The sequence below is a fragment of the Antennarius striatus genome, chromosome 1 (genome assembly GCF_040054535.1).
Source record: "Antennarius striatus isolate MH-2024 chromosome 1, ASM4005453v1, whole genome shotgun sequence".
Classification (NCBI taxonomy): domain Eukaryota; kingdom Metazoa; phylum Chordata; class Actinopteri; order Lophiiformes; family Antennariidae; genus Antennarius; species Antennarius striatus.
Genome location: NC_090776.1, coordinates 1,209,311 through 1,220,065, shown reverse-complemented (window position 1 = coordinate 1,220,065; position 10,755 = coordinate 1,209,311). Strand labels below are relative to the sequence as shown.

The following is a 10,755-nucleotide window of genomic DNA, read 5'->3' as shown; positions in this document are numbered from 1 at the left end:
GCCGCTTCCCCCTCCGCTGGAGCCCCGCGAATGGTGAGTCCCGCAAAACACGCTTCATTCTGTGTTTCGCTCCCCCCCTCCCGCGGATTTTATTTCTGTAAAACAAATTCTGATTTGTTTGAACGCGAATTTAATACTTTTTTTATTTTTTAATTTTGATTTTTACGCACCAGCTTCATGCGTAAAAATCGTGCGTAAAAATCATGCGCTCTCTGGAACGCGTTCAAACTTTTTTTAAAAAAAAAATGTTTTTTCTGTCATCAGTTTGTTTTTAATCTGGATTTTTTTTTTAATCTGAAGTTTTAAACAGAAAAAAAATTGCGATTTATTTAAAAAAAATTTGAGTTAAAATCGAGTTTGTTGAAGTTTGAGAAACATTTAAACCCGAATTAAAAATAAACTCAGCTTTTTTTTTTTAAACCCACAATTTTTTTAAATCAGAAATTTGATTTTTTTTCTAGCTGTCCCCCCTCCCTCCAAAAAATAAAACAAAAATAAATAGAATTAATTTTTCTAATCCGGTTCCTTCACCGCTGGAGCGCCGGTGGGGGGGGGGACGGAGCCGCCGGGACCCGCAGCAGCTTGTCTAGTGCCCATAAAACCAGTGTGTGTGTGTGTGTGTGTGTGTGTGTGTATGTGTGTGTGTGTGTGTGTGTGTGTGTGTGTGTGTGTGTGTGTGTGTGTGTGTGTGTGTGTGTGAATGACATGAGGGGGAAATGGGGCGTAAAATTAAAGAATCTTGCAGAAAGCGAGAAGCACAGCAGCCCCCCCCCTCCCACACACACACACACACACACACACACACACACACACACACACACACACACACACACACACACACACACACACACACACACACACACACACACATGCTGCAGAGGAAACCCGTTGCAGGCGGAGGTTTGCGGTTCTGGCCGGGAGGGGGGTGGACGTAGGACGATGGGGGGGGGGGGCTGCCGCAGCTCCCCCCCCCCCCCGCTGATCCGTTCCTCCGTTCCAGGAGAGAGACATGAGCCAGCCGGCCCCCCCGGTGCAGCAGCCCTCCGGAGCCGCGGGTTTTACCGCACACCGACCGGACGGCACGGCGGCACCGGGCCCGCCGCCCGCCCCCCCCCACCACCACCACCCGGCGCCGCCGCCTCCGAGCGGGGAGGGCAAAACTTTCTGCCCCGCGGAGAACAAACCGGGGGACGCAGAGGGGGGCAGAGCCTACGGGACGTTCAGGAGCACCCCCCCGCCGGTACCGGGGGCGGCGGCCGCCAACGCGGCCTTCAGGAAGGACTCGGCCCCCCCGGAGCAGAACAACACCCCCGGATGGACGCCGATGAGCCAGACGTCCATCGTCCTGGGGCCGGACGGCAGCGCGTCGGTGCAGCGGGTGAGTCCCGGTACGGGGGGGGGGGACTCGGTAGATCGGTGCTGCTGATGTGTGACGGATCAGGATGGGGGGGTCGGAGGAAGCCTGATCGATCCGGATCAGAGGAAATCAATCACCGGAATAAAAACCGTTTAACGATCCTCTCTGGTGCGTTAGAGTCACGTGACGTTTCCGTTCAAACGGGGGTAAATTCTGACCCCCCCCCCCACCTGGTATCTAAACGTTAAATCGCGCTGATGTCAGCTGGGGGGGGGGGGGGTCCACTCGGGCCTGATGAGCCTGACAGTCAGCGCGGAGGGAATAAAAACCCTCCGTTGTTTCTGCTCACCGATTAACGGTAACGAGGATTTAATCGAATCTCGCGGTATTTTGGGCTCCAATCAGACACACATGAGGGGTCTGGAACTGTGGGGGGGTGGGGGGTGGGGGACACATGGCCCCCCCAGCACCAGGGGAAAAAAAACAGCTCTCTGTTTAATTAGAAGACGATAAATATAAAGTTTATTTTTAATGATCAATAATCCGCTCATTTGTTTCTGTTTCTAACCGGAACCAGATCAGAATTATTATTATTATTATTTTTATTTATTGATTACTGATCGGCGGGGCTTTTATTTTGGAGAATGACGGCAGAGGTTCTTCCTGTCAGAGTGAAGATGATGGTGCTGATGATGATGGTGATGATGAAGGCGGCGATGAGAACAAGGCCAGAGGGAACTGGTCCAACAAGCTGGACTTCATCCTGTCCATGGTGGGGTACGCCGTGGGGCTGGGGAACGTGTGGAGGTTCCCCTACCTCGCCTTCCAGAACGGGGGAGGTAAGACCGGACCCCCCCCCCCCATCAGAACCGGAACCGGAAAATCATCAGAATAAATAATTCTGATGTCGATCCGGCGGGAAAAAATATTAGAGGCCAAATATAAAAAAAAAAAAACATTTTAAGTCTAAGAAACTTTATTATAATAATAATAAAATTTAATAAACAGCGTTAATAAACGTTATTTCCGTTACCCCCCCCCCCACTTCAGGAGCTTTTTTGATCCCCTACCTCACAATGCTGGGCATTGCGGGGATCCCCATCTTTTTGCTGGAGGTGTCTCTGGGCCAGTTCGCCAGCCAGGGGCCCGTCTCCGTGTGGAAATGCATCCCGGCCCTTCAAGGTAACCTGCCCCCACCCCATGAGGGCACACATGACGTCAGCAGTTCCCCTTTTTTCCCCTTAAGAGTAATTTGGATGTTTCGTCTCATTTATTTATTTTAGGTTGCGGGGTTGCCATGTTGATAATATCTGTACTGATAGCCGTTTACTATAACATTATAATGTGCTGGACTCTGTACTACCTGTTCGCTTCGTTGAAGGGCTCACTGCCATGGGCTAACTGTAGGAATGAGTGGAACACGGTGGAATGTAAGGACAAAGACATGCTGCTGCTAGGTGAGACACACACACCCCCACACACACACACTCACACACACACACACTCACACACACCTCTATGCGCAATGCGTCAGGAGGTGGAATGAATCCTGACCTGTGATCCATGCGGTGCTTCAACTCAAAAAGGTTTTTTTTTTTTTTTTAAATGTTTAAAAAAAAATCAACAAATTTAAGAAATATTTTTAAAAATTATTGAATTGTTTTTCCTGCGGGGGGGAGTTTGATTAATCCTGTAAAAATCTGCTGCGTTCAGCTGCAGAATCTATTTTTTTTCCTGTTGTTTGTTTTTTATTTTTTAGTTAAAATGTTCATCAAATCCAAATGAATCGAATCGATTTCGATCCTCAATCGATTCCACATCGAAATCGCGTTGGTTTTGGTGATAATTCGCTGTCAGCGTTTGTGTGAATTCAGCATAAAATCTGCTGCCTCGACACTTTTACTGTACGGAGCTGCTGCTGCAGCGATGCGGCGGCGCCGCAGCGACGCCCTCTGGCCGCACAGGGAACTGCAGGCCCGTTCAGAGCGGAGGTCTCTCCACCGCTCTCTCTCCTGCAGAGAAGAACCAGAAAAGATTCGAGTTTAAACACGAATTACCGTCAAATAATTCACACATTATGAATTATTAAATTAGATTAATGTCATATAAACTGTAAACGTTCACGTCACGTGTGTGGGCGGGTCTAATAAAACCCGTAACCTTTTATTAGCCGTGAAAGAAGAGAATTTTTTTTTATACTTGATCATTTTTGTATTTTTCTGTCCTAAATTTGTTTTAATTCTTTCACATTTTTAATTTGTTATTTTTAATTTCTTATTACAAATAGAAATGTGACGCTTTTATTTTTATTTTTTTTAAATAAACAAACGCAGTAAATTCTCCGGGTTTTTTCCTGATTTTAGCTGAAATTTGTTTGATAGAACTTTCGTCACCGTGACGTCATCCAGATGCTGATTTAACGTGACGTTAATAAAACACAAGATAATTAAAGATCAGACAGGAGTTTGAATAATTAGTTTTTAAATATAATTCCGGGTTTTCCTTTGAATTTTAAACCTTCCGGTTTCCGGCAGAAACGTGAAAAAATAAACCAAACAGTTTGTCGTCACGTGTTTAAAAATTAATTTCATAATTCCTGTAATCAGGGATTATAATCTGATTTAGAGGAATTAGATCCCGCCGTTCGCTCGAGTTTTTCCCGCCAGTTTCCGCTCAGTGTGTCCAGCTGATGTGTGTGTGTGTGTGTGTGTGTGTGTGTGTGTGTGTGTGTGTGTGTGTGTGTGTGTGTGTGTGTGTGTGTGTGTGTGTGTGTGTGTGTGTGTGTGTGTGTGTGTACAGACGCGTGTGTCCTCCGGGACCGGGACGTGACGTCCATCCGGAACTCGTCTCTGTGTCTCTCGGCTCACGCCGTGGGGAACCTGAGCCGGTTACTGAACGTCACGGGGGGGGGCAACAAGACCTACGTCAGCCCCAGCGAGGAGTACTTCAAGTAAGACCCCCCCACCCCATCAGCGCGCGCCCTGACGGGATGAGTGTGAAGCCCTGATTGGTTCTGACCCCCCCCCCCTCCATGCCCCCCCCCCCAGGTACAACGTGCTCCACATCTCCAAAGGGATCGAGTTCCCGGGGGACATCCGGTGGCCCCTGGCCGGGTGTCTGCTGCTGGCCTGGGTCATCGTGTACGCCTCCCTGGCCAAAGGCATCAAGTCCTCTGGAAAGGTAGGGGGGGGGGGCGTCTGGGGGGGGGGTCACATTCATACAAAAATAAATGAAAATATAGATTTAAAGAATAAAGTAAACAAATATAAATGAAACCAACGACCAAATAAACCTGAACCCCCTGGGGGGTCGGACCCCCCTGAATCCACAACCCACTGAAAACTAACCAAGATTAACCTAGATTAAACTAGATTAAACTAGATTAAACTAGATTAAACTAGTTTGACTTTGTTTAAACTAGATCTAAAACTCAGCAGCGAATGACAAAAAAAAGTCTAAAAATCAGTTCCAGATTTTTAATTTTGGGGTCAAACGTGGTTTTTTTTAAAAGAAAAGAAAAGATAAAGGAATAAAAATGAATGAATGAATGAATGAATGAATGAATGAATGAATGAATGAATGAATGAATGAATGAATGAATGAATGAATGAATGAATGAAAATGGAAGAAACTAAAACTGACCCGTCTCAAAGGAAACGAGTCTGGTGTGATGGCGCCCTCTGCTGGTGGTGGAGGAGACACACACGGTGTGTGTGTGTGTGTGTGTGTGTGTGTGTGATGCAGCTACAATAAAGAGTTAATTTAAAACAAAAGTGATAAACTACAAATAGAACATGAAGCTCTGAGCCAATCAAACGCTCTGGAGCTCTGAGGTCATCGATCCTCGCCGTTCAGGTCACCCACGGCTGACGTCGCTAACTAGTTCCAGTTTAACTAGAACAATACAGTCAGACTGCTACACCCTGTGACACCCCTGAATCCAACACTTACCCTGACCTACTGTCATAGGTCAAAGATCAAAGCTAGTGCTCTGACCTACTGCCCCCCCCCCCCAGGTGGTGTACTTCACGGCCACGTTCCCCTACGTGGTGCTGGTCATCCTGCTCGTCAGGGGGGTCACCCTCCCCGGCGCCTTCGACGGGATCCTCTACTTCATCACGCCCAAGTGGGAGAAGCTCAACGACGCAAAGGTAGACGCCTGGTTGGTGCCTTCAGGCCCCGCCCATCTGGCCCCGCCCCTCACCCGCTCCCTGCTCCCTCCCCCAGGTGTGGAAAGACGCCGCCACCCAGATCTTCTTCTCGCTGTCGGCCGCCTGGGGGGGGCTGATCACCCTGTCCTCCTACAACAAGTTCCACAACAACTGCTACAGGTAAACAGCAACAGGTAAACAAGTAAACAACAGGTAAACAAGTAAACAACAACAGGTAAACAAGTAAACAGCAACAGGTAAATAAAAACATACAAACACACGAGATAAACACAGAACAAGTAAACAAGTAAGCAAACAACAATTAAACAGGTAAACACACAAGAGGTAAACATGTAAACAACAACAGGTAAACAACAACAGGTAAACAACAACAGGTAAGCGTGATAAACTGGTGACTTGTGCAGCGGTTTTTTCAAATATTTTTCTTGTAAACTTTACGTTTCACGTTTTGAACTCATTTTGTGACGTTGAATGTTTTTCCTACCGTCAGTGAAGTAGTCCTAATTAACCCTTTACGTCACATGTGTCAAAGTCACGGCCCGGGGGCCAGATCCGGCCCACAAATGAATCATCTGGGGCCCCCTGGATGATATTCAATTCCTACTAGACCAGCCGCACAGACCGCAGCCCCCTGCTGGTGGTGTTTCCACGCACCAACACTACATCCCCCACAATGCAACGGTAGTGGCTGTAATGAAAGAATATAAGCCAAGAGCCAATCAGACGCCTCAGAAACACAAAGACGTGATTTTATTTGATTTGAAGGAAGTTCGTTTTTGTCTGTTTGTCTTTTACGATCACATGAATACATTAGTTTATTCATTCAGTCATTAAATAATATAAACTTTGTCCCCCGTGTTTGACTTTGACCTCCCTGCCCTACACGCAGTACCTGTTCCCGCCACCAGATGGCGCCATCGCTCCTTTTATCTCTTTAAAAGACAAGGAAAAGCTTCGTCACCAGATTCTGTTTTTTTAATGAACCTTTTTTCATGCAGCTTCATTAAATCACCCAGCAGACCTTCATCCCCCCCCCACCTAACGCTCCTCTCCCCCCCCGCAGGGACACCATCATCGTCACCTGCACCAACAGCGCCACCAGCATCTTCGCCGGGTTCGTCATCTTCTCCGTGATCGGCTTCATGGCTCACGAGCTGAAGGTGCCGATAGAGCAGGTGGCCGACGAAGGTGAGACCCCGGGCGGGGCGCCAGCTGGGGGGCGGGGCCAGGGGGCGGGGCCAGTGGGAGGGACGTCGCTCACCGAAACACCACCACAAAGTCAACCTGATCAACTGTGGTCCAGACGTGTGGATCTGCTCACGTGTGTGTGTGTGTGTGTGTGTGTCAGGTCCTGGCATCGCGTTCGTGGTGTACCCCGAGGCCCTGACCAGACTTCCTCTGTCTCCTTTCTGGGCGATCATCTTCTTCCTGATGCTGCTGACTCTTGGCCTGGATACCATGGTAACCAAGGCTGTGTGTGTGTGTGTGTGTGTGTGTGTGTGTGTGTTTCTATACCTACAGTAAAGGGTGTTTGGATATTGTCCAGGTTGTCGTTCCAGGCAGATTCAAAACTGATTCTGTTTAAAAAAGACGCTCGTATCGTTAGCTTGTTAGCTTGTTAGCCTGTTAGCTGTCGAGCTAACCATCTAAACCCATGAGTCACATGGGTTTTAGTTAGCATTCGCTCAGAAGTGAGGATAGACTGTTGCTATAGGTTGGACAGGTATAGCTCCTATGCTAATACGACTGTTTTATTCTAACTATAATAATAAAGGTGAATCCAGTTCGTATCAACTTTATTAGCAGCGTCCTCGTAGCATCGCGCTAACGTTCAGTTTAGCGCTAATGTATTCCGTGTTAACGGCCGGAGTGGCCCCTTTAAGAAGGTAGTCATGTGACCTTTATTCATGTGAAATCTATTTAAATGTGTCTCGTGACGTGACCTCAGGAAGCTGGTGGCGCCCTCTGGTGGCTCCGAACGGAATCGCAACCAATGTTTTCCGTTTGAATTGATTTTGAAATTGTCGTTCTGATTTTTAAATAAAGGTTTCATTATAAATACTGAACTTATCAACTGTTGCTGCCGTCGTTAACCCTTCGTGCAGCTTCCTGAAGTAAACACTTGAGTTTCCACCCCCCCCCCCGGATAGGACACCTTCATCATAAACACCTCCTTCCCCTCCACCTCCTCCCCCCTCAGGGCCGGGGGGGCGCGTTGAGCCATAAGTCAACATTAGCGGTAAATGAGGACGTCTGCCGGCGGCTCCGAGCCGAGGCCTGGCTGCTTTGTTGCCGAGCGCGTCGCCGCGGTAATCGTCTCCGGGTGGTGATGGGAAATTAGTTCAGGGAGCTCAGGAGGAAGGAGAGAAGGGGCAGATAGCACACACACACACACACACACACACACACACACACACACACACACACACACACACACACACACACACACACACACACACACACACACACACACACACACACACACACACACACACACACACACACTGAGCCCTGAAGCCTCTCCATCCTCCTGATTGGACGAGGACTCGTTCGTTTTGGAAGTGAAGGATGTTTCCTGTGACTTAACAGGAAATAAAATGACTTCTTCCTCCCTTCGTCCTCTTCCTCTTCCTCTTCCTCCTCCAGTTTGCCACCATCGAGACCATCGTGACCTCGGTGTCGGACGAATTCCCCAAATACCTGCGGAAACACAAGCCGCTGTTCACGCTGGTCTGCTGCGCCTGCTTCTTCATCCTGGGGTTCCCCATGATCACAGAGGTACGTCGCCGTGGCGACGGCGCCTCTTCCTCCTCCTCACCTGTAAAGTGACGTTGTGTGTGTGTGTGTGTGCGACAGAACGGGATGTACATGCTGCAGCTGGTGGACACGTTCGCCGCGTCCTATTCGCTGGTCATCATCGCCATCTTCGAGCTGGTGGGCATGTCCTACCTCTACGGTGAGTGGGACGGTGTTACCATGGTAATGGCGGCGTCAGACAGAAGCTTACCTCTCAAACAGCGGCGTGAAGTAAACCCGACGCGAACCCGCTGTCCTTCCCCGCGGCGCCTCAGGATGGTGTAATCCCAGCGGTGACCACCAGGGGTCTCTGTCGTAACACTTTTGTTAATGTTGTAAATGGATCGGACGCCGCTCGGCGCCATCCGTCAGCGGGGGCGGGGCTATGAAGACGCTCTTCTTTAACGGACGTGGTGTCTCTGTCGCCCCCCCCAGGCCTCCAGAGGTTCTGCGAGGACATCGAGATGATGATCGGCTTCCAGCCCAACCGCTTCTGGAGGCTCTGCTGGGCCTTCGTCACGCCCACCATCCTGACGGTACAGTCCGTTCACACCTGATGGCTCACCGCTAACTGGTTAGCACAGCTAACGTAGCGTCCCCCCCCCCGCAGGGCATTCTGGGACTCAGCCTGTACCAGTGGAAGGTGATGACCTACGAGGACTACACCTACCCCACCTGGTCCATGGTGATGGGGTGGCTGATGGTCATCTGCTCCGTCATCTGGATCCCCATCATGTTCGTCATCAAGATGCACCTGGCCCCCGGCACCATCATCGAGGTACTAACGGCGCCGGGTGGACCAGGGGGCGGGGCCACGTGATTCTGAGTTTCCTCATTTACGTCGTCTGATTTTAATTCAATGTTTTCAAAAAGTTTACGTCCCACGATAGCCAACGTTCAGATGGGAAAAGTTCTGTAGCCCCCACCCTGACCTGGGGCAACAGGTGCGCTAGTATGAGTGTGTGGGGGCGGGGCAGAGTGGGGCGGGTCGAAAGGCCCCCCAATGAAGACTCCCCATTTCCAACAGAAATAAACTCCACAGGTTTCAAGAGACGTTCCTGAACTCCATCCTCACTTCCTGTTTCCTCTGACCTGACTTCCTATTCCCTCCGTCTTTAAGTCCTGTTTTGTCCACCTTCATTTCCTGTTTCCTCCATCTTTGATTCCTGTTTTCTCTGCCTCCACTTCCTGTTTCCTCCACCCTTACTTCCTGTTTCCTCCGTCTGTAATTCCTGTTTTCTCCACCTTCACTTCCTGTTTCCTCTATCCTTACTTCCTGTTTCCTCCACCCTTACTTCCTGTTTCCTCCGTCTGTAATTCCCATTTCCTCCGCCTTCACTTTCTTTATTCCCCATGATCTTACTTCCTGTTTCCTCTGCCCTTACTACCTGTTTCCTCTATCTTTAATTCCTGTTTTCTCCACCTTCACTTCCTGTTTCCTCTGCCCTCACGTCCTTTCCTACCCACTCTTATTTCCTGTTTCCTCTGTCCTTACTCTCTGTTTCCTCCGTCCTTACTTCCTGTTTCCTCTGCCCTCATTTCCTTTTCCTCCTGCTCTTACTTCCGGTTTCCTCTATCCTTACTTCCTGTTTCCTCCATCCTTACTTCCTGTTTCCTCCATCCTTATTTCCTGTTTCCTCCGTCCTTACTTCCTGTTTCCTCCATCCTTACTTCCTGTTTCCTCCATCCTTATTTCCTGTTTCCTCCATCCTTACTTCCTGTTTCTTCTGTCCTTACTTCCTGTTTCCTCCGTCCTTACTTCCTGTTTCCTCCGTCCTTACTTCCTGTTTCCTCCTTGCAGCGCCTGAAGCTGGTGTGCTCCCCCCAGCCTGACTGGGGCCCCTTCCTGATGAAGCACCGGGGCAACCGCTACAAGAACATGATTGACCCGCTGGGGACCAACTCCCTCGGTCTCAAACTGCCCCCCAAGGACTACCAGCTGGGCTCCTACCAGTAGGGGGCGCTCCTGCAGCTCCGCCTCCGGCCTCCAGGGGGGGGCACTCCTTCTCTGTTTCTTTTGTGTGTCGTCCTCTCTACTTCCTGTCTTCCTACCTGTGCCACCTGATGTGGAAACAGCTTCCATTTCCTGGTCTATCTCTTCTTCTTCACCACTTCCTCCTTCCTGTGAAGGAGGATCGGCGGCGGGGCGGAGTCTCCTCTGCCGCCGTCCCTTTAAACTATCGCTGCCGCACCCCTGTTTACCCCAGAACCCCTCCCAGGGATCTTCGCTCCACGAGAAAAAAGTGTGTCGTCTGGTGGCACAATATTAGACTCACTGTATGGAGCCGTGTGTGTGTGTGTGTGTGTGTGTGTGTGTGTGTGTGTGTGTGTGTGTGTGTGTGTGTGTGTGTGTGTGTGTGTGTGTGTGTGTGTGTGTGTGTGTGGGCGTCACCATGTTTGTGTGTAGAGATAACCAATCATCTCGTTGCG

General features: G+C 49.6%; 1 protein-coding gene across 1 annotated transcript; it reads left to right on the top strand.

Moving 5' to 3' along the window:
* Window positions 1-2,144: 2,144 nt before the first annotated feature.
* On the top strand, window positions 2,145-10,527 carry slc6a5 (solute carrier family 6 member 5). The gene is made up of 14 exons (XM_068311845.1): window positions 2,145-2,196; window positions 2,408-2,539; window positions 2,641-2,814; window positions 4,157-4,307; window positions 4,405-4,537; window positions 5,374-5,508; window positions 5,585-5,688; window positions 6,593-6,717; window positions 6,878-6,990; window positions 8,176-8,307; window positions 8,386-8,485; window positions 8,761-8,861; window positions 8,936-9,103; window positions 10,127-10,527. Exons 2-14 carry the CDS (start codon window positions 2,434-2,436, stop codon window positions 10,280-10,282), a joined length of 1,698 nt encoding a protein of 565 aa, XP_068167946.1. The 5' UTR covers window positions 2,145-2,196; window positions 2,408-2,433; the 3' UTR covers window positions 10,283-10,527.
* The last annotated feature ends 228 nt before the right edge of the window (window positions 10,528-10,755 follow it).